At 37.7% G+C, this 26,912-nt stretch overlaps 1 protein-coding gene across 1 annotated transcript in view; it reads left to right on the forward strand.

Moving 5' to 3' along the window:
- Positions 1 to 26,912, forward strand: part of SMG1 (SMG1, nonsense mediated mRNA decay associated PI3K related kinase) — a 51,819-nt gene that overhangs the window by 9,759 nt on the left and 15,148 nt on the right. Inside the window, exons 6-43 of the mRNA XM_017734212.1 lie at positions 275 to 400; positions 495 to 567; positions 1,256 to 1,353; positions 2,848 to 3,021; positions 3,986 to 4,210; positions 4,322 to 4,423; positions 4,863 to 5,132; positions 5,670 to 5,800; positions 6,495 to 6,656; positions 7,127 to 7,245; positions 7,687 to 7,774; positions 7,857 to 7,958; positions 8,560 to 8,700; positions 8,993 to 9,192; positions 9,429 to 9,625; positions 10,327 to 10,494; positions 11,245 to 11,399; positions 12,472 to 12,617; positions 13,281 to 13,482; positions 14,400 to 14,509; positions 14,895 to 15,042; positions 15,419 to 15,578; positions 16,227 to 16,347; positions 16,979 to 17,227; positions 17,523 to 17,807; positions 18,784 to 18,928; positions 19,202 to 19,340; positions 19,632 to 19,862; positions 19,956 to 20,133; positions 20,751 to 20,912; positions 21,204 to 21,421; positions 21,613 to 21,767; positions 22,686 to 22,908; positions 23,873 to 24,119; positions 24,681 to 24,910; positions 25,465 to 25,713; positions 26,096 to 26,234; positions 26,322 to 26,431. Coding sequence (XP_017589701.1) covers positions 275 to 400; positions 495 to 567; positions 1,256 to 1,353; positions 2,848 to 3,021; positions 3,986 to 4,210; positions 4,322 to 4,423; positions 4,863 to 5,132; positions 5,670 to 5,800; positions 6,495 to 6,656; positions 7,127 to 7,245; positions 7,687 to 7,774; positions 7,857 to 7,958; positions 8,560 to 8,700; positions 8,993 to 9,192; positions 9,429 to 9,625; positions 10,327 to 10,494; positions 11,245 to 11,399; positions 12,472 to 12,617; positions 13,281 to 13,482; positions 14,400 to 14,509; positions 14,895 to 15,042; positions 15,419 to 15,578; positions 16,227 to 16,347; positions 16,979 to 17,227; positions 17,523 to 17,807; positions 18,784 to 18,928; positions 19,202 to 19,340; positions 19,632 to 19,862; positions 19,956 to 20,133; positions 20,751 to 20,912; positions 21,204 to 21,421; positions 21,613 to 21,767; positions 22,686 to 22,908; positions 23,873 to 24,119; positions 24,681 to 24,910; positions 25,465 to 25,713; positions 26,096 to 26,234; positions 26,322 to 26,431 — 6,378 coding nt within the window. The remainder of the gene's footprint in view (positions 1 to 274; positions 401 to 494; positions 568 to 1,255; positions 1,354 to 2,847; positions 3,022 to 3,985; positions 4,211 to 4,321; positions 4,424 to 4,862; positions 5,133 to 5,669; positions 5,801 to 6,494; positions 6,657 to 7,126; positions 7,246 to 7,686; positions 7,775 to 7,856; positions 7,959 to 8,559; positions 8,701 to 8,992; positions 9,193 to 9,428; positions 9,626 to 10,326; positions 10,495 to 11,244; positions 11,400 to 12,471; positions 12,618 to 13,280; positions 13,483 to 14,399; positions 14,510 to 14,894; positions 15,043 to 15,418; positions 15,579 to 16,226; positions 16,348 to 16,978; positions 17,228 to 17,522; positions 17,808 to 18,783; positions 18,929 to 19,201; positions 19,341 to 19,631; positions 19,863 to 19,955; positions 20,134 to 20,750; positions 20,913 to 21,203; positions 21,422 to 21,612; positions 21,768 to 22,685; positions 22,909 to 23,872; positions 24,120 to 24,680; positions 24,911 to 25,464; positions 25,714 to 26,095; positions 26,235 to 26,321; positions 26,432 to 26,912) is intronic.

Below are 26,912 nucleotides of genomic sequence, written 5' to 3' on the forward strand. Positions count from 1 at the left end.
CAGAGCAAGAAGGCTGCAGCAGGAGAAATAGGACTTAAAACAACAGTTGTTCTGTGGCTAAAGAACTAAAGAAGAGTGTTCCCTGGCTCTGCCATGTTTCAAGCAAATGCCCCCTTGAAGTGATTCTTTTTGTACAGTATACATGATGCTTTTTACATTTTGTTCCTGAAGGAAGAGTAGAGTTTTGTTGTTTGAATCAAACTAGTTTGTTACGATGTGTCCTCTCACATGTTTAATGAAGTGAAATGTCTGGTGGCTTTGCTTTACTTTTCAGCTTGTAATGACCAGCCTGCAGTCCATCCTAGAAAATGTTGATACCCCAGAGTTACTGTGCAAGTGTGTCAAGTGCATCCTTCTGGTGTCTCGATGCTACCCACACATTTTCAGCACCAATTTTAGGGTAAGCTTTCTTTGTCCTCTGTGTTTTCTTTCTTGAGTAGAAGTGTTGGTGCAGCAAATTGGGTAATTACTCTGTTTTCACATTTGCTTTCCAGGACACAGTGGACATACTGGTTGGGTGGCACATAGATCACACTCAGAAACCTTCTTTGACGCAACAGGTCTCTGGTAAGTTTGGCCAGAGGAGCTCATGGAGAGTCTCAGAGTCTGCTCTGGCTTGCAGATGTTGTGGGTTTACTTACTCAAGTTTGGTTCCACTGATGCGGAAGTTGACATAAAACCAAATTGAGTTTCTGGCTACGTAGCAAGAGACTTTGTTGCTAACTTTTTAGTAAATTTGCATTTGCCATTTTGTGCTAATTCTGGGACAATGGGATGCTTTATTCAGGGTACATTTAAGCACCAGTTGTTCTGTGCAATTTTATAACACTTAAATAAATTTATAGGTCTTAGTATATCCTCTGTGAAAGGATACATTTTTTCCTGAGTACTTTAAGAAAATCTTTGTGGTAAAGATACTGTACTGGCATTTAAAAAACGGGGAAAGTTTTTCCTATAGCTTTATCAGTTTCCTTGGGAGTTATTCACAGCAAGTCTATTATGTTTCTTGTGTCATAGTCCTAGATTCTATCATTAGTGTTTAGCTGCTGAGGGGCAGAACTGAACCTTAAAAGGATTTTTGCAGAAGGACAGAAGAGGGAGTTACAATTTATATTTATTTTAAAAACATCTAGTGTTAGTATTTCCATGTGGATGACCTCCTCTTAGCTCAGCAACTTTTCCCTCAGCAATATGCAACTAAAATTTAATGATTTTTATGTTACCCTGTATTAATTGGCTTGGTATTTTTATACAGGATGGCTGCAGAGCTTGGAGCCCTTTTGGGTGGCTGATCTTACTTTTTCTACCACGCTCTTGGGTCAGTTTTTGGAAGATATGGAAGCTTATGCTGAGGTAAACAAGACTTTATGGTGTATACCAGAGTTAAGTGTTATGGTTTTCTTAATAAATCTACAGCTGTTATTTTTATGGCTGTATTACATTTGTAGAAAATAAAATTATATGGCTTTCCTGGGGAAACGAGGACCAAATTATGGAGTATACTTCAGTCATGTATAATGACCAACTGCACAAATACTCACGAACTATTTAATTAGTATCACAACCAGGCCTTCAGCTGTTATTGATGGAGAATATCATGTTGTAATAAAATTATAAACAATTGACCAAACAGGAATGAATGCCTTCATTTTTAAAGAGCTGATGTGAAGACAATTCATGGTCTTTCCTTGGTGTTTTCTTTAATTGTTCAGCCTCAGGGTGTTTCAGAACTAGTAACTGTTGGGGGTAGAGAGGAAATCCTAATGCTTCACAAGACTAATGATAAATCTGTCTTTTTTAAAATAAAGCAGCAGATTATATTGTGCAGGAGATAATGCAGTAGGATCTGATGGAAAACTAGATTATATTCATTTAACATACCTCATTTTGACTTTATAACCTTTGTTTTAATTAACAGGGCATAGAGCTTGTCTGGTGCTCTCATTAAAGGAAGAGCTTTGGGATGGGGAGGGAGTGCTGTCTTTTAAGGTCTATGTGCTCATATGAATACATACTTATAGGGAGATTATACTATGTTGTGTATGTTAATGTGCATGTCCTGTGGGTAAAATTGCACTTGGAGCATAATTTGTGTCACTCAAAGCGGAATCAATAATTTGGTCAGTGTCCTTCTCCGTACACCAGAGCTTCTGCTGGGGCAGCTTTAGGATTCACAGTGCAGTCAATCACTGCTTATCAGGTTGGCTGCTGCTCTGGTCAATGTGTGTATTCTTAGTCACAGAAGAGTTTTAAGATAACGTGTGCTAACATGGAGGAGGTGCTTCCAGTCAGTGTTTCTTATCTCACAGTGGGCTAGACCAAGGCTACAGCTAAACTAATGAGATCAGCACTTCTGGGAATGTTCCCAGGCACTGGTGCCAGCTGGCATGGAGCACTCTGTTAGTAAACTCTGTCTCCAGATCAACACAGTTTGCACGAGTGGTGGGAGTGGCCAGTCAAACATCTCAACTCCAGTTCGGGAATGGGAATTTTTTGGAAGAGTGGTAGAAGTGTGCGGACAACCGTTGTAACAGTGCAACAGTACAGATGGTCATGTTCCAGAGGCCAGGAGCTTCATAAGCCTCTGGTTTAATTTACAAGATACAGTCTGAGTACGTTGTTTCGGTGGCTAAACTCACTGCTACTCTGTGACTTCTCGTTGTCACCGTGTGCCTGGATCCCACCTTGGTGTGTGTGTGTAGTTGAGGTACTGGGTAAATGTCTGTAATTGGATTGTACAGTTTCATGTCTGGAAAAGAGATGAAGTATTTTCAGTCCCATATTTTGATGTTTTACCCTTGTGTAAGTTAATGATGTGTGCTGATACATTAACCTCGTGTGCTGCAGGACCTCAGCCATGTGGCTTCTGGGGAATCTGTAGATGAGGATATTCCTCCTCCCTCGGTGTCGCTGCCTAAACTGGCTGCACTTCTTCGGGTGTTCAGTACTGTGGTGAGGAGCATTGGGGAGCGCTTCAGCCCCATCAGAGGACCACCAATTACAGAAGCTTATGTAACTGATGTAAGAACTCAATTTTCTCTGTTGCTCACCTGATTTATCACCACACAGCAATGCCATTCACTGAGTTTGTTTAGGTTTTATGAATGTGACATGAATATGTGTATTCTCAGCTTTGATTAAATCTATTTTTTTTCAAGAAATGTGCTACAATAATTTTATTAATGTATAGATTGTGATAGTGGCACTTGGGAATTTTATCAGAAACGAACTTTTTTAGGCATTTTAAGTTAATGTGGCTAAGTTTGCTTGTTATCTTTGAAACCATGTTACTGTTTATTCAGATAACTATGCTGCTATAGAAACCTGAATTCTAGTTAGGAGTTTGGTTTTATAAAATGGGATGGTTTTTATTCCTGTTAAAATTGTATCTATTAAATCTTAGCAAATTTCCCTAGCTCTGTAGGATGGTGTAAACTCAGAATAAATACTATATGATATGCTAAGTAGCTGCTATAGTTCTGTACCCGGTGAGGATATAAGAGAAAAATATCTACAGTCAAAGTCTTGTGGTTGCTGGATGACCTGCACAACTGGAATTGATGTCATTGCAGAATTTTGTGAGGGACACAACTTCTTGGATAAGTAAGTGTGTGGATTTCCCAGTTGAAGACAAGACAATTATGTAACTTCTGCTTTAATCTGTGGAGGATTCTTGTGAGGAAAGCTGAAGAAAACTAGTCTGTGTTTTGCAAGGGGAGTTCTGTTGACATTAGTTGGAACTGAACAGAAATTGTGAGCAATGAACTTAGGTTTTGTAGGTCTCGACCTGAACTGGAAGCCAAGCAGTTGAAAGTTCGTTTTTTTGTTTTTTCTTACACTTCTGAAATGTAATGCCAGGATTATTCAGAATAGAATTGATCGAGCTGCAGTGGGTGATGGGACAGGATATCAAATGGATGTGAATACAATTAAATAGCATCTCTTCTTAATGGAGTTTAACTCAGTTGTGGTTTTAATTTTGCAGGTTCTGTACAGAGTAATGAGATGTGTGACTGCAGCAAACCAAGTGTTCTTTTCTGAAGCTGTGCTTACAGCTGCCAATGAGTGTGTTGGGGTTTTACTTGGCAGCCTGGATCCCAGTATGACCATACACTGCGACATGGTCATCACCTATGGATTAGATCAAATGGAAAATTGTCAGACTTGTGGCACTGACTATGTCATTTCGGTCCTCAATCTGTTGACACTGGTTTGTACATGTCTTTATTATTGTGGGGGACTAGAAAAACAGTATTTTGATTAGTCTTTAAGAATTAGTAAAAGTTCAGGTAAAGATACTTATTTTGGTTTTTATCCCCAGATTGTTGAACAAATAAATACAAAACTACCATCATCATTTGTAGAGAAATTATTTATACCAGAGTCTAAACTACTTGTTCTTCGTTATCATAAGGAGAAAGAGGTAAGAGTAAGTAACTGCTACAGGTGTATTCCAACAGCCTTCATGCACTTCATAGAATAGATTAAGCTGTAAAACTTAGCTCATCTTAAATATGTTTTTTTTAGTCTAACTGAATATCTGAAACTTCTGAAAAGGCAGATATACCTACTTCTTTGTTTTAGTATTTAGATTTGATAAGAAATTGGTAAGTTTGCCATCATTCCACGTAGAGAAGTCCTTATTTCATCTGGCTCTGATACTCAGTGTGTTAGGTGGATGATCTAGAAAATAAAATAATTAGTAGATTCTCTAAGTAAGAGGTACAGAAAACTGAAGATAGGTATGTGTATCAGACTGAGTTATTCATAGATTAAAGAAGAGTAATTTTAAATTCTTTGTTGCTGATTAGTATATTTTATGATTTGTTCTAATCAATTATTGCTGTAATTATGCTCTCAAGGTTGTTGCAGCAGCCCTTGCTGTATACCAAGCTGTATTGAGCCTGAAGAACATTCCTGTTCTGGAGACTGCTTACAGGTTGATTCTAGGAGAAATGACCTGTGCTTTAAATAGTCTTCTCCATAGTTTACATCTTCCTGAGGCCTGTTCTGAAATCCAGCATGACTCTTTCAAGAAGCTTATATCCAACGTGGATAATGCCAAGTTTGTTGTTATATTTGACCTCAGTGCTCTAAGTACTATTGGAAATGCGAAAAACTCATTAATTGGGGTGAGTAAAAACTCTACAGACAGTTCCTTCAATAAGTGTAACACATACTTTATTATTAAAATTAATGTATTACACCAGTAGGGCACATATGTATGACTAAAATGATCATATTTGTCTCCAAACTTCCTAAGTTTTAGAAAAACTTCCAGTATTAAAACTTAGGGGAAACAATGGGTGGATTGTATCTCTATTTGGTGCAGAATGAAAAGCAGTTTCTAGGGAAGAACATCTCAGCAGGGTTATTAATGGTTTAATGCTAAGATCATCATAGTAATTGCTTTTGAAAATCAAGACAGGTGAAAGCTGTAGTGTATCCTTTGGTGGTTTATTTGCCATATGAGAACACTTTCCAGATCTTTCTATATAAAAACATGAACTGCTTTTAACAGACTTCTAAAAAATAGCGAAGAAAATAATAGAGTTAAATTATCTCCTGTGTGGAAAAAGCAAAAGAGATTAGTTAATGGTATGACAATTACAGTTAAAAGTAGATCCTCCTTTTTATGTTTCTGTGCTTGTGTTGCAATTGTTTTATAGATGTGGGCCCTTTCACCGACTGTGTTTGCACTGCTGAGTAAAAACCTGATGATTGTTCATGGTGACATAGCAGTTCACTTTCCTGCTGTCCAGTACGCAGTGCTCTATACATTGTACTCACACTGCTCCAGGTATGAGGTTTAATAATTCACCAGTATTTTAAGAGCACTAGGATGGACTGATCTGAGTAGAATATATTGTTGGAGGGATGAATTAAAATAGGTTGATACAATCAAGCTTTTGCCCAAACTTCCCTGATCACTTTTTACTTTCGTTAATTACAGGGAAACTGTATCTCAGCCAGGAAAGCATATCCTGGCTTAAGTTGGCCTTTTATTCAAAGGCAGGTTAGAAATCCTGTGTTTGAATAGAGATAACTGAGGGAGAACTCCATTGAAAGTAAATGAGGAAAGATTATTTACTATTTTGCTTACTGAGAGATCTAGGAGAGGTAATGAGATGTAAACAACAGATGTAAATGCATTTCAGACCTTATTAATAGAAACTGTTGTCAAAGTAAGGGAATATACCAGTTTAACTGTTACTCTTTCCACTCTTAGTTGTGGTGATTTCTCACTAAGCATTGGATACCAGACACAGCTGAGAACAGGTTCCTGGCCTGCATGGACTGATGGCAGATTGTAGCTTTGTTCTTTTAGGCTAGGGATCAAAATACTTGGATTTCGACATGGTGTGGTTTGTGTGTGTATGTGTTCGTTTAACTTTCGCTGCTGATTGCTGTTGTTTTCTCTCCTCATGTGAGCTGTAGGGGAGTATCCCTAATCTTAGGGTGGTTTTACAGTTTGTTTTTCCTTGCCTTTTCAGGCATGACCATTTCATATCCAGTAGCCTCAGTTCTTCCTCTCCCTCTCTATTTGATGGAGCAGTTATAAGTACTGTAACCACAGCAACAAAAAAACATTTCTCAATCATACTGAACCTTTTGGGGCTACTGCTTAAGAAGGATAACCTTACTCAAGATACCAGGTAAGGAAAATTTTCTTAGAAATTGGGATTTTTTTTTTTTTGTTCAGTAGAATACATTAATTCAGAAGCCGGGGTAATTTGAATATGTGAAACCTGGGGTAAATTTAACCAGTCAAATATTTGGGGTTTTTTTAAACATTATTAATGAAATTGTGGAAAAAAAGTAGCAGCTCATTTTTATACATGAAAACTAGAAAAGTTTAAACCATCCTAAGATCTATCCAGCAATAGCAGAGCTATCAGACTTTACTGAAAGAAAGGGTTTGCTCACTGAAAGTACCCTTTTGCAATAGTTGCCATCCTGTATTACCAAAATGCTGTGAAAGCTGGGGTTTTTAAAGTTAAGAAATACCTTGTTTAAAAAGTATGAGCTGTGGTATAATACTGATGTGCAACGTGAAGTAGGCTAAGGTCTATTAGAAAGTACCTTTCTGTAACTGTGGAGAGTGACTAACTCTTGGTTTTTGAAGGAAACTGCTTACAACGTGGGCTCTGGAAGTGGCTCTTCTGATGAAGAAGTCGGAAACATATGCACCATTATTTTCTCTCCCATCTTTTCATAAGTTTTGCAAAGGACTTTTAGCAAACAGTAAGATATTGCGTATTTTTGCTTAAATGTCTTTTACATTTCAAAATTAAATACATAAATGGCCTTGTCCCACTGGTAGTAGCAACTGTACTTGTTGCATTTACTTTAAGGATGTTTCAAGGTTGTATTGTGCAAGAACTTATGCTCTTTTTATGTTTTTTTTTTTTTTAAGTGGATCCCTGCCTCTTACTTAAACAATTAATTTTCTTAAAATAAAATGCAGTCTTAAGAGATTTGACACATCACTGACATTTTTGGTAGATCAATGTCCCAGTCATAAATCATTACTTTATGAAAACCACTGGACAGTTCCATGATGTGATGTGATGTTTCAATTTCAAAACCTGTAAATAATATGGGGACAAATGCAGAGTAGTGCAGAAGTTACCCAATTCCAGCAAGAATAACTTTTTTTTTCCTCCTTTCAACACCTTAATTCAGCACTTCTGGAAGATGTGAACATTTGTCTTCAAGCATGTAGTAGCCTCCATGCCCTGTCTTCCTCCCTTCCAGATGATCTTTTACAAAGGTACTTGAACAGAGTTGTGTGTGTTATTTGAATTTGGCTGATAATGGAGATGGTAACACCTCCTTCCTTTTTGGTGTTGCAGGTGTGTTGATGTGTGTCGTGTTCAACTAGTCCATAGTGGTGCTCGTGTGAGACAAGCTTTTGGAAAACTTCTGAAGTCAATTCCTTTAGATGTTGTGTTGAGGTGAGTCACTCAGATCAACTTCAGTGTAAATAATGCTTCAGTTTCTTCAGTGACACTTAACCTGAAAAGTAATGCCATTGGAAAGTCATCATACTGTCTTAGTTCAAAATCAAAAAGCGTGAGCTTACGGTGGTAGTTCTGGGTTGATGGTTGGGCTTGATGATCTTAAAGGTCTCATCCAGCCCTGGTGCTTCTGTGATTCTAAGTGTCTTGTTATCTCTCTTGTGCTTTCACAGGTCTAAGAACAGTATGTAGAACACAAAGTAATTAACAAATTTGATAAGCTATGCATGACTTCTTGAAGCAAATACTGAATACCTGTGAAGGTCCATGTTATCCAGAGCTTCAGTAATATCATGTGCTACAACTTGAGCAATATTATGTCCTATAATTTGTCTTGAAGACCTGAATTCTGAAAGCACTTGGTATTAATACCAAAGTGTATATTTAGTTTTAGTCACTAGATATATATATATATATATATATGTATATATATACACATATATAGTGTGTGTGTGTGTAACTCTCTTACACAACTTTTTTTGATTTATTTAAGTACATTGTAGCATGGGTTGTTTTCCCTCTCCGCTTCTTCCTGCAGTAACCGTACCCACACTGAAATACAGGAAATTTCTTTGGCTATAAGAAGTCACATGAGCAAAGCTCCAAGTAATACATTCCACCCACAGGATTTCTCTGATGTCATTAGTTTTATTTTGTATGGGAATCTCCACCGAACTGGGTAAGAACTTCTTGTAGAACTGAAATCTGTGAAAGTTTGACTGTCTAGTAAACAAGTCTGAGTTACATTTAGTTTAAAATATCTTATTATCATTACAAACTACATTGCTTTATTTTAAATATTTTGTGTATTTTAAATATTTATAAATGTCTTAAAGACATACCTTTTGGCATATTTTCCTGTACACATTGCTGCTTGGAAATTAATTTTTTGAGAGATTTGTTTGTGAGCAATCAGAAGGTGAAGTGTGTACAGTATAAACTTGTGTTAATGCGCTGATGTTTTCTTGCAGGAAGGATAATTGGTTAGAAAGGTTATTCTATAGCTGTCAGAGACTAGATAAGAGAGATCAGCCAACCATCCCTCGGAACCTGTTGAAGACTGATGCTGTCCTGTGGCAATGGGCTGTCTGGGAAGCAGCTCAGTTCACTGTTCTCTCAAAGCTACGAACTCCTCTGGGGAGAGCCCAAGATACATTTCAAACAATTGAAGGTAAAGTAAAAAATACACTTTATTTTAATGAGATTTTTTGGTAAGGTTGTGAAGCCAAGGTCTTCATGGCCAAGGCAAGGAGCACTATGGCTTTATTTTTCAGTGCTTATAAATTCTAAATATAATTACTGTTAGCTTGTGGTAGATTTTGAGAGATAGCATTGCTATCCCTCAACCCATTTCAGTACAATACCATCTGGTAACTTTTTTCCCCTGTGTTTTGGTAAAATGTGTAGGTATTATTAGGAGCCTTGCAGCGCACACGTTAAACCCTGATCAAGATGTTAGCCAGTGGACTACTGCAGACAACGATGAAGGACACAGTAGCAACCAGCTTAGGCTTGTTCTCCTTCTGCAGTATTTGGAGAACTTGGAAAAACTGATGTACAATGCATATGAAGGATGTGCCAATGCCCTTACCTCTCCACCCAAGGTTTGTCTGCCTTACAGTGCTGATGTTGCTTGGAGCAGTCTGTTGAATGAACAGTGTTTTCAGGGTTGTGCAGTTCTTAGCCACGGAGTTTCAGAAAAACTTCTCGAACTAAGTTTGAGACTCTTAAAAAACTTGGACTTTGGCTTATTCCTAAGAACATTGTGTGTTCCTACAGAACATGTTAAACCAGGCTTTGTTTCTGGAGTACCAGCTTGTATACTGGTACAAACCCAGCAAGCCTGTAGTATCTCTGATTTGTAGCAGTCACTTATTTGTAGATTGTCAGCAATCCTGTTAAAAAGTAACACAGTTATTTGAGGGTTTAAATTGCTTTTTGAGGAATGTAGTAATTATTTATAAGCAACATACCCTTTTGTGTAGTTCCAAGTGCAAAACATTCTTTGCTCTTGAAATAAGCTGTATAATTATCAGACTTTAATGTGACACTGGTATATAATTTATAGATAGTTCCTATTAAGATTTCTTGCTTGCCAGTGTACCTGGCCAGTTGCATGCTTTGTGTGATTTCAGACCATTTACATGAATAAAATTAAAGATGCAGAATTTTATCTGTTTCTTCATCTCTCAGTTGAAAATTGGAGAAAAGAAACCTTCCTGCCTTTGATATAAGTATCAGTCAGTTAACTATTTTGGTTTGTACAGAAGAATGTTGTCATGAAATTTCTTTTCTGTCCCTGAAGGTTATCAGGACGTTCTTTTACACCAATCGTCAGACATGCCAGGATTGGCTGACACGGATTAGACTTTCCATCATGAGGGTTGGGTTGCTGGCTGGCCAGCCTGCTGTGACAGTCAGACATGGATTTGATTTGCTCACAGAAATGAAAACTAATAACAGCATCTCTCAGGTACTCTCTTTTCAAACTCTGTAGACTATTGCAAAAATATTTACCATGATATTCTAGAATAACTAAGCTAAGACAATCAGTAGTTATTAAACCAACTGGTTGTAAAAGAATGAGTTATTTAAAGCCACATTTTTAATTTGTATGATTGATGTGTGGTCAAATACTACACAGGAATGAGTGCTATAGTTCATTCACAGTTTCAATTGAGCAGTTTCTGATTTAGTGGAAACCTTGTGAAACTGGTGTTGCATTAGTATGAGGCCATCCCAAGCTTGTGGCAGTGTGATGTCTTTGCTTACCTGTGGGTATGAGGAGAAGCAGGGTTGTGTCATGGGGGTATCCTTCCTCTAACTAGCAGATAAATACGGGCGTGGGATGGGTGGATAAAGTAGTTAAAGCCTTCTAGAAAAGGATGAATATTTCTTCAGTACAAACTTGATTTGCTTAAATGTTTTGCCAAAGGAGGTTTGATAGATATTTGTTGCTTCATGCTCTTTAATGAATGCCCATGTAGGTATAAACCGCCACAAAGTGATTGCTAACCATTGATGTTCAGGCTGTGGATTCACAGCACATACTCTTCCCTTGGCTCCTCTGCTTTGCCAAAAGCAGTGCAGTGGATGGATGTGAGGAGCACTTGTGGATGCATATAATGAAATACTGCTGCACCATTTCTGAGTATTTACCCACAGATGTGTGGCTCCTGCAATAGATGAGTTTTGTTAAATAACACTTTTGGTTTGCATTTAGGGAAATGAATTGGAAGTGACAATTATGATGCTGGTAGAAGCATTATGTGAGCTTCACTGTCCTGAAGCTATTCAGGGTATTGCTGTCTGGTCTTCTGCTGTGGTTGGGAAGTCTCTCTCCTGGATCAATTCCGTAGCTCAGCAAGCAGAAGGGCGGTGAGTTTTTGTGAATTATTGGATGCTACAAACTTGGGACATTTTTTCTTTCTGTGGAAAATTCTGAGTCTTTCAAATTGTGGCACAAGTCAAGGCTGCTGATGTAATTTCTGTGTCAATTATAGTCCGTGTATCTTTTCAGAGATACCTGATGCATCCAGCACTTTCAGGTGTTTTAACTGTTAGTTTTAATTAAACTACCAGGATTTGAATATAAATTGTGTTCTTAAATTGCTTTTGTTAGTTTATCCTACACAGTAATGTTGGGTTTTTGTATTGTATTTAATTTTCCATTGCAAAATGTTACTAATTTAAATATTTTCTGGTGAAGTTTGTGATCACTGTGTGGTCTGATTACCTGACTCAGTTTGCTGAGAGAGGAATATGCTTTGCAGTTTTCATTCACATTTGAAAAAGTGGCTTCTCTGTCTATTGCAGTAGAATCTTTGGATGCAGATACAAATAAGTGGGTCATCATTACAGATGGGGTGTGCCTTGACTGCGTGGTCTCCTTAAAGGAATGCATCCTTTCTTCTGTATGGAATGAAGAAGGGCACCTTTCATTAATTACATTCCATGTGAAAATCCCCAAACAAACAAAAAAGATGTTTTAAATTTATAACTGTCTTTTTCTCATTTTTGTAAAGTTCCTTAAAATCACATGCAGTTTTGTAGTAGGTGAGAAGTTTCTCAGCAATGTCAAGGTTCAGGTGTGAATTATTGCCCTAGATGGAGTTCTGCAATTCTCTAATCAATGATATATATTTAATCACTATTCAGCTCTACTCATTCAGGTTAAAGTTGTGACAGTCAAATATAAAACTCATTTATTTCCTTGTGTCTCTACTTTATTTGAAGTTGACATTAAAACTTGTATGGACAAGCTTTTATCCTATGCTATAACCTGGAAATTCAGCCAGTAAACTCGTATCCTGTCTTAACCCCTTTCTTTTGCTGAAGGTGATACGAGCTTTTTGAGTATGGGGGTAAAATAATGCTCAGAATCTAGTCTATTTACAAAAACCCCAGCCTGGTTCTTTAAGACTCTGACTGGAATATGAAACTGTTTTAGGTTTGAAAAAGCGACTGCGGAATACCAGGAGCACCTCTGCTCCATGACTGGAGTGGATTGCTGTATAACAGGCTTTGACAAGACTGTTCTGAAGTTGGCCAATTCAAGCAGTGTGAATAATGCCAGCCCAAAGCATTCCTTGAATGGTCAGTGTTTGTTTTCTTTTTAAGAGAAATACAATCTTGTAAATGTGTGTGCATAAAATGAGAACATTGAATGATGCACACATGGTAATGGCTAACTCTGAAATCTGGAAACCTGTTTCTGTCTGCTGTTAAACTGAACCACTTAGTGCTCTTGAAACCAATATTACGTGTAGATAGGAGGGTTTGCAGTACTGAGGTCTAGCTGAATGAAACTAAAGGTAATAGGTAAAATATTCTGTAACTTAGTAATTTAGTTTATTTTAGATCATCATAACGTAAACCTTCGTGTTTGTGACATAATTGTATCGTAAGTGCACTAGTTACTCAGAGGTTTTTAACTACTAAGACTTGGTTGCAGTATTCTGTTTCATCTTTGAAAATGAACCTTCTTTGTTCCTAATTTAGTTGTTCTGTTTTTCTGTTTTGATGCTACTTTACAGATATGAACCAAATTTTTTCAAAACCTCTTTTGAAAAGGTTCTTTTTTCCCGTAGAAAGTGTGTCAGTGGAAGAATACTGTAAAAGTTGTGTAACTCTTGGATTTTTTTAAAATTTAAGAGTTTTCCTTGCAAAAGACATAGAAGTAATGTTTGAGTAATAGAACTTGCCTTTTAATATATATATTTATGTGTGTGTTTATATAATTTTTTTTTCATTTCACAGGAGAAACTAGAAAAACTGTTCTGACTAAGCCAAGTGACTCTTCTCCTGAAGTGATAAACTACCTGGGTAACAAGGCATGTGAATGTTACATTTCCATCGCGGACTGGTCTGCTGTTCAGGAGTGGCAAAACATGGTCCATGAACTGAAAAAAAGCAATAGTAATACCTCAATCAACCTGAAAGCAGATTTTAACTACATAAAGTAAGGGTATAATTAATTTATTCAACAGCACCTTAGAGTTCATTATTTTGCAACTGAAGTATTAAAGTTCTAAGGGATTTTAAAAATTGGGTGTTGGTTTCTAAATAGAGGCATGCAAAGAAGAAAGGTGTGTTCTTGGGAGGGTGAAAACTTGGCCATGACACTTAGAGATGAGTGAAGAGGCAACATCCTTCTAAATAGCTGCTGTACCTTGAGGCTGCTTAGTATTCAAGAAAAAAATCTTTCATTGAAGAAAAAAGATCCCAAATTTATTCTGCTGCACTCAGCAGAAGATACATCCTTTTGCACAACTTAAATAAAATGTATTTCAGTGGTACAGGTCTTAAACATATCTTATTTTATTAATTTAATGTAAAAAGTATAGGAAAGAAGTGGTCTTGGCTGCTTAATTTTTTATTTTTATTTCTTTTTAGAAAGGAATTTAGAATTGTAGCTTGTGCATTTATTTCCTGACCTTTGATATTTTTCTGGTTCATGAAAATATACTTGTGACATTGAAAGCCCTTCAAAGTTTAAGGATCCTTTGTTTGACAACCTGATTGCTTTCCATTCCTGCATGATTGTAGTAAACATAGTAAAATCCTTTTGGCTGAAATGTCTTGATTTGAAAATAAAAGCACAGAAGGTAGCAGTGGAGTAAAATCTTGCAGGTCTGAGAAGGTGACTGTTTCTGTCAGAGAAAGGGGCTTTTCTTTCACTCTGATGCTGGATTCTTTCATTTGGTGCAGAACTAGTGCCTTCTATTGTTGTACGTATAATGGAGATTTCTGCTTAGAATTTATCATAAGTGCTCACTTGGAGTTACTCTTGAGTCTTTTCTTTTTGCTGTATAATATACTTAGCAACTGGAGTGAAGTAAGAAATGTGAAAATAAAACTGTAAACGTTGAATTGCAGATCTTTGAGCAGCTTTGAGTCTGGACAACTTACTGAGTGCACTGAACAACTAGAATTATTACCAGGAGAAAATATCAACCTGCTTGCAGGGGGATCCAAAGAAAAAATAGGTATAAATGCATAAATTAACATTTACTTCAGATGCAAAAGTAAATATTTCTTCATGTATCTGTCTCTATAAATGACAGACTGAAACTTCTGAATGCAGTTTGCTGTGTTCAGTGGACTGACCATAAACTTTATGAATCAAGCTTCAAAATGATTGGCAGTGGTCATCCTAAATGTTGATGCAAGTGTGTTTTCTGGAGTTAATGTAACTGTTTATAAATAATCTGTGATGAATTTCTGATATGAATACATACATAAATATAATGCATGTTTTTTTAAAAGGGTTTTTTTCCAAACTTTCTTACTGTCAAAAATGAATTCTCAGATGGTGAAACTTGATAAAATTTGGCAGTTCTAGTTGATTTCAATTGTTTAATCTCCATGTAGACATGAAGAAGCTCCTTCCTAATATGCTAAGTCCTGATCCAAGAGAACTTCAAAAAGCAGTTGAAGTACAGCTTTTGAGAAGTTCAGTATGTCTGGCAACAGCTGTAAACCACATAGAACAGGAGCAAAAGTGGCAGTCAATATCTGAGTAAGTTGAAATGTGCTATGAATTAATGAATACACTGTGAAAACCTCTTCTAGTTTGTTAAACATAACTGTGTAAAGCTTCAGCATCCACGGTAGATTGCTGCCAGTTCTAGCTGTTGTGAGTTATAAGCTTACTCAAGAAAAATGAGATGATGTTTAACGTGGAGTTTATATAGTTTATAAAGTACATGAGTGGATAAAGTACTTCTGCGTGTCAGTTCAATAATAAAGTACTGTAATGTAACTTGTATGATGTTGCAACACCTTCTCGTCTTTTTCAAGATACTGAATTTGGTTTTTCTTCGGTAACTTTGATATGACTATTTACTCTTAAAGTCTAGCTAAGAAAAATTACTGTCCTGATCCTTTTATTTCAGAAATCTTATTAAGTACTTAAAGCAGACATCCCGCATCGCTATTGGGCCTTTGCGACTGTCCACGCTCACCGTGTCTCAGTCTTTACCAGTGTTGAGCACTCTGCAGTTGTATTGTTCTTCTGCTCTGGAAAACACTGTGTGCAACAGGCTCACATCAGAGGTAATTCTGTGTGTTTAAAACCTAAATTGGGATAATGTCTTTTTCCATGTCATGTCATGGAATATTGAATATTAAACATACATTAATTGTTTTGATTCTTAATCATACTGTGAAAATACCTCATTTAGTTTTCTAATGTGCCTTGACCCAAGTTGTTACAAGTTTACATCTCAGTTGGACTCTTTCTGTAGTTATAAAGCATCTCTTTCAATTACACTTGCGATATTTTTGAAGTGTTATTGGTAGTTGCCTTTTAGAGTGTTGGTAATTCTTCTCTGAATACGTTGTAACACTTATTCCTACAACGCATGCAATTTACTTTCCAGGCAACTTAAAAATATTCTAATTAAAAAATCACTTCAGCAATTAAAAACCAAATGTCAACTTCAACCACTAGAACAGGAATGTTCTAGATCTAATTTCTAGTCACATTGTTCAGAAAACAATTCTGCTTGATTCTGAGCAATTCTTAGTGTTATCGTCTCAAAATCAAGCATGAAATGTATTTCTCTTAGTTAATGATAAAGTGTGGCTACTAATACAAATAAGAATGTTTGCTCTAAAATGGTCTTTGGTTTTAATTAATGAAAATGCATTGTAGTAAAGTTGTCTCTCATGACAACTCTGCAACTTCTGTGCCTCTTCCAGGACTGTCTTGTACCTCTCTTCAATGAAGCTTTGAGGTCATGCAAGCAGCACGATGTAAGGCCATGGATGCATGCACTGAGGTACACGGTGTACCAGAATCAGCTGATGGAAAAGCTTAAAGGTGTGTAAGCTCTCATTATGGTGTTACGAAAAGCAAATACAGAATTTGAACTTCAGTCTTCTGCTGAAAGCAGCAGTTGTCTTTTTCTATTTTTTAGATGGAGTACTTTTTAAAAGCCAAGTTTTTTCCTTCAGGTGTCTTGCTTTACTACTCATTGTCTTGGTTACTGCTGTGATGTAGACAGTGTCAAAAAGAAAAACAACATTCTGAAGTGTTTAACAGTTGTATACTCCTCGCCTAATAACCCCTTACTTGCTCATCACTTCATATTTAACTGCTTTCACTTTCGAACGCTTCAACATTATGAATAATGGGTCTTCAAAAACAGTCATGAAAGCCATTTAAATGTGCAGGATGGTAAGAAGTAATGGGACAAAAAAGTTCTGTCGGGGGACAAGTAGGTTTATTAGCTAAGAGGAATGGTATAGTGCAAAAAAATCTTTTGCCCAGCAGATAATCTATGGATATAATTTTTGTTTGAGATGGGGTATATAAATATTCCAGACAGAAATGAAGTAATCTAAATTTCTGAACAACTTTTTACTGGTGCAGAATACATTGGGCAGAAATTCTGTGTGTGTCAGATAATGGTTTAATACTTTTGTTTATAATGTCTTGCTCCCTTCCTTAGAACCAACAGTCCCAATTAAAAGCCATCTTATGGAACTGGGCTTAACAGCAGCTAAGTTTGCACGGAAGCGAGGAAACATCGCCCTGGCTACACGACTGCTCGCCCAGTGCAGTGAAGTTCAGCTGGGGAAAACCACCACTGCACAGGACTTAGTCCAGCACTTTAAAAAATTGTCTGCACCAGGTCAGATAGATGAAAAATGGGGTCCTGAACTGGATATTGAGAAAACCAAGTTGTTATACACAGCAGGTGGGTGTTATTTTGTAGTGTCTTGAGCTTTTTTTCCTCATAACCAGGCTAATTCCCCTCACCTTGGAGAAGTCACAACAGGGCAGTATCATTAGGAACTGATTTCATCCCATTAGCTGTTGTCTGTCTGAAAGTGTTTTCACAAGTTTTTTCATGCTTGTCCTTTTTAACTTCAAAAGAGAATTTTCTGTGTAAAAATATATTGCTACAAACTGTATCTGAGTGTGCTGAATTTCAGAATTGTTTTTAAATAATGTTAACAGTGTACTGAAGATCTGTTTTTCATGATGTGCAGGTCAGTCAACACATGCCATGGAAATGCTGAGTTCTTGTGCCATATCTTTCTGCAAGTCTGCCAAAGCCGAATATGCAGTTGCTAAATCTATTCTCACACTGGCTAAATGGATTCAAGCAGAATGGAAAGAGATCTCAGGACAGTTGAAACAAGTATACAGAGCTCGACAGCAGCAGAATCACACTGGTCTGTCTACCTTGTCTAAAAACATATATAATTTGATTGATCTGCCAGCTGTTAACACACTAGAAGATGAATACCCTAGGATTGAAAGTGAATCCACAGGTAGATTTGTTCTCATTCTTTCTTAAAATTAGCTGCTGATAATTACACTGAGGGATAACACCAGCTATACTGATAAAGACTAAATGCTCCATCACTCATATATTTGTTTTCCTAATACATGTGTCAAGGGTATTTTGTACAATGGGTAACTATACACAGTTAAAAAACCCAAATACCTTAGTAATATTTCATGTTTCTGTCACATTTTTCTTGTTCAAGTAATGGTGGCCTGATGAAACTGGGATGTGTTTATTTTGTATTGAGGATATCAGCTATTGTTCTGTGTGTTTGCTTTCAGCTTGTGTGTTTGGTGAAGTTTGAATTGGATCTTTCAGGTTTAAGCATGGACAGGATTTGTGTTACTAAGGTCCCCATAAGCGTGAAAAGTACTTTAGGTTTTTTCTTTAAACTATACTTAATCTGAACACTTCTGTTGGTGCTGCAGAATGTGTTCAGTCCTAATTTCCCGCAGACTTTTCTTTAAATGTTAAGATAAATTCTGCCTTTAAACATGGATTTCATAAATAACTTAGTTCCTCTCATGCAGAGTCAGAATTATTTTAGAGCTGTTGGTGAATGTTGAACAGTAGGTGCTTTCTGACTTGATGGCAAAGAAAAGAAATACATACACAAATAAACACAACCACAGTGCCCTGGGTACTTCATAGAAGTCTGCTCTCTGGAGCATTGAGCTCCTTTGGAGATCATGAATTCCTTGCCTCAGTTCCACGTTTCTGTGAAAGAGGAAAGAATTCTAGAGTATCAGCAGTGGTTGTTGGCAAATGGAAACTGGGCTTTATTTTGAAGCAGTGTCAGAACTCAAAAACAATGGCATTTTGGAAAATTTTGCACTGTTGGGTACTAATTTTACTAAAAAAATACTGAATACCTGTTATTTTTGGTATTATTTTCTGTGTTAAGAAGTCAGAAGTGGTTTTATGTTGTAACACGTGTTACTCTATTTCTCCCATCCCAGTAAACATTGGAGTTGGAGAACCAGACTTCATCTTGGGCCAGCTGTATCACTTGTCTTCAGTACAGGCACCTGAAGTAGCCAAGTCTTGGGCAGCCCTGGCTAGCTGGGCTTATAGATGGGGCCGCAAAGTAGTTGATAATGCCAGGTAAATTCAGCTTGGTGCTTGAATTTATACAGCACAGTTGGTTTTCTTAAGATAAACCTTAGCTATGTACTTATGATTACTGTTGTTTGTAGTCTGAAGTTGCATGTGAGCAGAGAAATGAATATTCTCTTGATTACTTGCCCTCTGTAAAACAAAGCTAGTTTAATTCTGAGATAAAGATGATTTCTTCCTTCAGAAAGTTTAATATATAGACTTTCAGTAGCTCTACAAATACTCATGTAATGGGGATCAATAATTCCTTAAATGTTACAGTCAGGGAGAAGGTGTTCGGCTGCTTCCCCGGGAGAAATCTGAGGTTCAGAGCTTGCTTCCAGACAACATTGCAGAGGAGGATAAAGAGAAAATCTATGGGATTCTTGGGCAGGCAGTGTGTCGGCCAGCTGGGATTCAAGTAAGTGTAGATTTGCTCGCTTAAAAAAAGTGTTGAGCTTCAGCATGAAGCTTATTTTCCTCTTCTTGCAATTCATGTTAACTCTTGCAAGTGTCTTAAAGTTAAATTCAAACAGTACAAGAAACCATCTTTTACCCAAGGGGTCACACACCTGTTGGGTGAACTATGGTAATGTGATGAAGTAATGCAGTTGCATGAGTTGCTAGACAAAAACTGACTTAGGAACTAAGATTGCTTATAGAAATTGTTGGAGGACTTAATCAAATCTGCTTTCCCTTTATTTGCATTTAGGATGAAGATATAACTCTACAAATCACTGAAAATGAGGACAATGAAGAAGATGATATGGTGGATGTGATATGGCGCCAGTTATTAACAAGTTGTCCCTGGCTTTCAGATCTTGATGAAAATGCAACAGAAGGATTAATTAAAGTCTGGAGAAAAGTTGTAGACAGAATCTTCAGTCTCTATAAACTGTCCTGCAGTGCATACTTCACTTTCCTCAAACTCAATGCTGGTCAGGTTAGTGTTCATGTTGATGTGGAAACCATTCAACAAACTTTTCTAAATGATTATATGAACTGTATACTTAGGGGAGTATTTCTTGGTTTCAAGGTTCCACTTGATGAAGAAGATCCCAGACTGCACTTAAGAAACACCTCTGAGCAAAGCACTGATGATGTAATTGTGATGGCAACCCTGAGACTGTTACGATTGCTTGTGAAACACGCTGGAGAACTTAGACAGTATCTAGAGCATGGGCTAGAAACTACACCTACTGCTCCTTGGAGAGGTAAATACATGTTATCTAGTTGTTAAAATTGATTTTGAGGCATTTTCTCTAAATGCAGAAAGCTGTTAATTGCACTTTGATAAAATTTCTATTTAATCGTGGTGGAACGAGACTCTGTCTTTTACTAAATGATGTCATTGAAAATGTTAAAGTCTGCCATACACTCTGATTGTGAGGTAGATAAGTAGCACAGATTTTGATCCCCTCCTTCCCCCACTTGAAGACATGGGAGGGAGAAAGGAGATGTGGTTTATGAAGTATTGCACCGTATGACCACTTTAAAAAACAAACAGGGAGGGTTTTTTCTAGCTATAGTTGAGAAAGATGTGTAACTAAAGCCACAAGTTTCAGAAGTACTTGTTAGTCACTACCCTGCAGGTTCTGGTTGTTCAGGGACTTTCCCTCAAAGTTATGGAGTTAGTGTGGGAGGGAAAGAAGAGGAGGCCAACTATTGTAAAATCGCACTTTCTTTTGGACTTTTTTGTAAATAGTAAATTTGTACTTCTTTGGTTTATGTTCTCCCTATGCACAAAAAGCCATGCTTTTAAATATAAAATTCTACCTCATTTGAAGTGGAATGAAGTGAATCAGCACATTTCCTTTTCCTCTTTGTGCAGGTATCATACCCCAGCTTTTCTCCCGCCTCAATCACCCAGAAGTGTACGTTCGTCAGAGCATCTGCAACTTACTGTGTCGGGTTGCTCAGGATTCTCCTCATCTCATCCTCTATCCTGCAATAGTGGGAACCATTTCACTTAGCAGTGAGTCCCAGACCTCAGGTGCGGAGAAAAGAAAAAGTGTTCAAATAAACTTAAGCTAATATATTGTTATATACTGGATAGAATGACACTGAGGTGTTTTTTTGTTTTCTCAGTAACTCTGATACTTTGTGTCTTAGAATATTTTTATTATGGCACCTCACTGATACCCTTAATCTGATTTACCAGACTTTGCAATTTTGCATATTTTTTGTATATTTCACTAGTACTTAATGGGGACCTCATTCTAAGTAAACCATGAAGTGACACATCTTCCTATAGCTACTATTTTATCATCTGTTTTTAATTTAGGAAACAAGCTGCCTTCTGCCATCCCTACTTTGCTAGGTAATATTCAAGGAGAAGAACTGTTGGGTGGTGAATGTGATGGAGGGAGCACCCCAGCTTCCCAGGAAAGTAGTAAAGATGATACTAAAGCTGGATTAAATGAAGATCAAGCAATGATGCAAGACTGCTACAGCAAAATTGTGGAGAAGCTCTCTGCTGCAAATCCAACAATGGTATTGCAGGTAAATAATCCAAATGTGTGGGACTTGGGTACTTGAACTACAAATACGTAATTTGTCTATCTTGGGTGTTGGCCTACTGAAAGTTTGGTGTGTCCTTGCTGTTAGGCTGTCATCTGTTTTCAACCTGTTCATCTGCAAAAATAAGTCTGAATACTAGTTCCTGTAAAAGAAGTGCATCTTACTTTACACAGGTTCAGATGCTCGTGGCTGAGCTGCGCAGAGTTACAGTTCTCTGGGATGAGCTTTGGTTGGGAGTTTTACTGCAGCAGCACATGTACGTCCTCAGACGGATTCAACAACTGGAAGATGAGGTCAAGAGGGTCCAAAACAACAACACTTTACGGAAGTATGTCTTTGTTACGATGGTCACTTGTATTATTAAAAAATGTTTGTTCCTGGGGAAGCACGCAGTCAAACGGATCAACGGTGCTGTTGCTCCTGAATTCAGACTGTCCCAGCTGCTGCTTTTTAAGCCTGGGGCCTTATTTCAGGAACATTTTACATGTAGTACTGCAGTCAGATGAGAGAGACAGTCTACCTGTGAGTCCATGTTGTGATTTCTTTAGTAATAACGTGTTAGAACCCAATGTGTATTAAGTTGTGGATGATGAAATCCTGTAGTTCTTGATTCCAAGTCAGATGAAATGAGTATAAGCATGTTGAAGGGTGTAATCTATTTAAAGATAACTGTAAATGCAGGTATTTGGAGCAAACAGAATGTCTTTGTCTGTTTTTAGTTTTCAGTGTTGATCAAGTCTGTCTTTTTTTCCCTCACCTGGGTTCTCCTGTGAATGGAATAGTGGAAGAGCAGATCCATTCACTGGGCACCTGGCTAAACTTAAGAATGTCTCTTGTATTCTGTAGTCAGGGCTGACATGGAATGGGAGAACAGAATGATCTGAATCTCTCTCCCCCTTCTTTATAGTGTGGTGCATCCTCAAGAAGTAGTAGTAAAAAGGTTCTTAATTAAAGGAAATGAGTTGCTTGAAGTAATTTCTTCTCAGAGCTTCTAATCAGGGTTTCTGGTGGTGAGCAATGCATTTCAAATGTGTTTTTTTTTTTTACAAAAAGTATGGTTCGGAGGAGCATGTATTCAATGTGGAACGAAATACTCTTCATTTTAATATGATCATTACTGAAGACCTCATTTTAGAGAAGTAATAATTTTTGTGAGTTCTTCAATGTCTCATTTGTTGTTTAATGCTCTGATTATGAGAACTTGGTTTTATGGCATTAAGAGGAACTTGTGTGTTTTTTGTAACAGAGAGGAGAAAATAGCAATCATGCGTGAAAAGCACACAGCTCTGATGAAGCCCATTGTGTTTGCTTTGGAACATGTGAGGAGCATCACTGCAGCTCCTGCAGAAACTCCTCATGAGAAATGGTTTCAGGATAACTATGGAGATGCAATTGAAAATGCACTAGAGAAACTTAAGAATCCTTTGAATCCTGCTAAACCTGGAAGCAGCTGGCTCCCATTTAAAGAGGTATTACATGCAAGATGAGGAGTACAATGTAGAGACACTGGCTGTTCTTGCTGCACCATGTACTTGACCCTCTCCTTTTCTTGCTGTTCTCTTGCCGTATCAAAATTGCAGCCTGAAACTTTGTCTGCTCAGCAGTCAGCACAGGCACCCTGGGCACTAAAGCACTGTAATTTTTGCCTCTAGCCAGTCTTATTGATTGTCTGTTATTGCATTTCTATCCTTCAAAATTATTTTAGGTTTTTCAAATCTTGCATCTTCTGCTGTCTGGGATGCTGTCAGCTTTGGGAGCAGAGGGCTTTGTTTCTTTCAAATACTGTCTTTCTGAAACTCTTGAGTTCAGTGGATTTAAATTTTAACAAGACGATTCTCTGTTTATCTAAGCATAGTCCTTGGCCTGTGCAGCAACCTTCAGATGATCAACCCTTCCCAGGGGTATTTTGTCAATTATGTCATCTTCTCTTAGTTTTTTGTGAGTCTGTAGAGAAACAAAACACTCACTCGACTATCCAGAGCCACCCTGGTGTTTTTAAAAGTCTCGCTAGACAGAACCAAGGCTTTACATGCAAATAGACCTTTTTTTCTTGTACTTCCTCTTCTGCTTTGCAGAACAAACAAGTGTTCAGATACATAAACAGGAGGTTGCTGAATGCTGCTGCCTTTAACCACAGCTCAAATATTCATAAATACAGGAGCAAACCTCTTGAGGAGCATGATTTGTTGTGACTTTGGTGCTTATCAGTGCACAGGGTATATTTGCTGCATAAAGGATGTTGTTTAGTTTTTGTAATCTTCATCCTAAACTGTATCTGGATTAGCAGCATGGCGAGGGTGAGAGGGAGTTTAGGAAAAATCTTTGTTTCCTGGAAAATGACCACCATTAAGTCCAGCTTGATGGTGTTTTTGTTTCTTAATGCTAACTGTTAAGGTGAGCGTCAGCCTAAAAGAAAAAATCTCTTTGGCACAGGTAATGCTAAGTTTGCAGCAAAGAGCACAGAAACGGGCCAGTTACATCTTACGCCTTGAAGAAATCAGTCCTTGGTTGGCTGCCATGATGAACACTGAAATTGCACTTCCTGGAGAGGTGTCCACCAGGGACACAGTCACCATCCACAGTGTGGGCAGCACCATCACCATCCTGCCCACCAAAACCAAACCTAAAAAGCTGCTTTTCCTGGGTTCAGATGGGAAGAACTATCCCTACCTGTTCAAAGGTAAGTAACTGCATTTTTCTCATACCAGGTACTGTCTCTCGTTAAAAATTAGTGTATTAAAGCTAGGAAGATTGCACAGTGCAACTTTAGTTTTACTTGTGTGAATGATGAGAGAGAGGAGTTTGAAGCATTTGCTCTCTTCCCTACCTCCCACTTCACCATACATTTTTCAGGAATTTTGCCTTGTGAAAGTGTAAGTCAAATCCCTTCTTTGCAAGGCTTTCATCAGAAGCAATGCTCTGCTTGCATATTGATAAGATTAGTTGGATGCAATTTTCTGGAAGCTTAAGGTAGCCCCTAAAAGAGAATTTTAGAGACTTCTTGCTTTCCCTGAAAGGGAAAGAAACTATTCTGTGTACTGCTCACACAGCAAGCTGGCATAAACTGGTAGGTAAATGCCATGTCAACACTTTGGTTTAGGCTGAACAACTCATCCTTAATCTACATATTATAAAGATATTCATAGTCTGAAATGTAGTAGGTTTTAAAAAATGCCGAATTTTGGGCTTTAAGAGAATTTTTTTTCATCTAGAAGCTAAATTTTAAACAAATTTACCGCAGGTTTGGAGGACTTGCATCTGGATGAAAGAATCATGCAGTTCTTGTCCATTGTGAACACCATGTTTGCTACGATTAACCGGCAAGAGACGCCGCGGTTCCACGCCAGGCACTACTCAGTGACGCCGCTGGGAACGAGGTCAGGCCTCATCCAGTGGGTGGATGGAGCCACGCCTTTGTTTGGGCTTTACAAGCGCTGGCAGCAGCGGGAAGCTGCCTTACAGGCACAAAAGGTACCGGCTCTGTTCTGGGCTAAGCACAGCAAGTCACAACAGAAATACTTACTTTGATTTGCTTTGTAATTCTAAGTCACGTAGTCTTACGAGGATTGTGTTTTGTTCATAGTAATGCAGGAAGGTTCTGTGTTTTCATGTGTCTCGGGACTTCACCAGAAGTCAGTAAAATTGTATATTTGTTATTTATATATAATTACAGTATGTAACACAAAAATGCTGTTCTGGCATGATAATTGAAGAGAACTGCTTTTTACAATAGAATCAACCTTGGTTGAAATTATTTTAGTTCCATATCTTGTTTACTCGTTCTCATTTCATTCTAAATACAGTTTTTGCAGTTATATTTGAGATCTACTTTGAGAGTAAAATTAGGCCAAAACAATGTGTTTTCAGTTTATTTAGACCTTAACTACTGAATTTTGAAGCATTCTCTGAGCTGTAGAAGTCATGCTCAGTAGAGGCGTTGATTTCATATTTTGTTCTCACCAACACTGAATATGGAATATGTTTCTGTGGTAATACATCCACGCTAACATTTTTATCTCTTCTAGGCTCAGGACTCTTACCAGACCCCTCAGAATCCTGGAATAGTTCCTAGACCCAGTGAACTTTACTACAGTAAAATTGGACCTGCTTTAAAGGCAGTCGGGCTTAGTCTTGACGTGTCACGTCGTGACTGGCCCTTGAATGTCATGAGGGCTGTTCTGGAAGAACTGATGGAAGCAACTCCCCCGAATCTCCTCGCTAAGGAGCTCTGGTCATCCTGTACCACACCAGATGAGTGGTGGAGAGTTACACAGGTGAGTTGTAACAACTGTATTTTACATATTAGAGGCTGTGGTTTTAATGGGATGAGGGGCAACAAATGCCTGAGGTGTGATACTTGTGAGTTTGGAGAGCTAGTGCTGCTGTGAGTTTGATGAAATGTTGGCAGTTGTGCCATCTGGAATTAAAACATGGGTATAGACCAGATAAGTCTACATTATTATACTAGAATTATCAGCCTGAAAAATGAGAACTCTTGTAAGATGCCATCGAACAACAAATAGAAAACTGCTTGGAATAAGTTGGGCTTGATTTGTTTTACACTTACACTTAAAATAATGTTTTAAGATGGTAGTCAGTCCAATGTGTTGGCAGAGGATTCCCACAAATAATTTTTTCCTGAAACTCTCTTTTAAGTCGTATGCAAGATCCACTGCAGTTATGTCCATGGTTGGCTACATCATTGGTCTTGGAGACAGACATCTGGATAATGTTCTTATAGATATGACTACAGGAGAAGTTGTCCACATAGATTATAATGTTTGCTTTGAAAAAGGTAATTTAAAAAATGCTCTATGTTATTCAAATAAAAGGTTTCCTTAATTGGTAATTAAAAGAAACAACTTAATTTTTTATCTTAAAGGAAAGAGCCTCAGGGTCCCAGAGAAGGTTCCATTCCGGATGACGCACAACATCGAAACAGCGCTGGGAGTGACAGGAGTGGAAGGAGTGTTCAGGCTCTCTTGTGAGCAGGTATGGTAGGAGATGTGAAAACTGAGGGGTTTCACTGGCCAAATACTGTCTTAGAACTTTTCTGTTCTACATTCTGCTGCTGGTTTATAGAGCTGTCACCTTTCTGCTGTGATTTTAATTGGACTTACTTTAGCTATATCCTATGGTATGTGCTCAAGAAACCTGAGGTTGTCTGATAAATGCACGTGCAAGTAGTGTTACAACTAAAATTTAGGATGGAAGGGAGACTTTCAGTTCTAGATTAAAATGTTATGTTTTTCCTGATTTTTTTTTTTTCTGACGTTTTGCTTGCCCTCTTCCTTTATCATCCTGTATAAACTCAACAGATATGTCTTTAAAAAGAAAAATGCGCTGAAGAAGGGAGATTTTTCCTCCTCAAGTGTGTGTGACTCATGCATAGAGTTTATGTGGAAGGCTAGAATGCAGTCTTGACTTTGTGATGTTCCTACAGGCTTAGCTACATTTGTACCCACTGTGGTGT

The sequence above is a fragment of the Corvus brachyrhynchos genome, unplaced genomic scaffold (genome assembly GCF_000691975.1).
Source record: "Corvus brachyrhynchos isolate BGI_N302 unplaced genomic scaffold, ASM69197v1 scaffold5, whole genome shotgun sequence".
NCBI classification, from domain to species: domain Eukaryota; kingdom Metazoa; phylum Chordata; class Aves; order Passeriformes; family Corvidae; genus Corvus; species Corvus brachyrhynchos.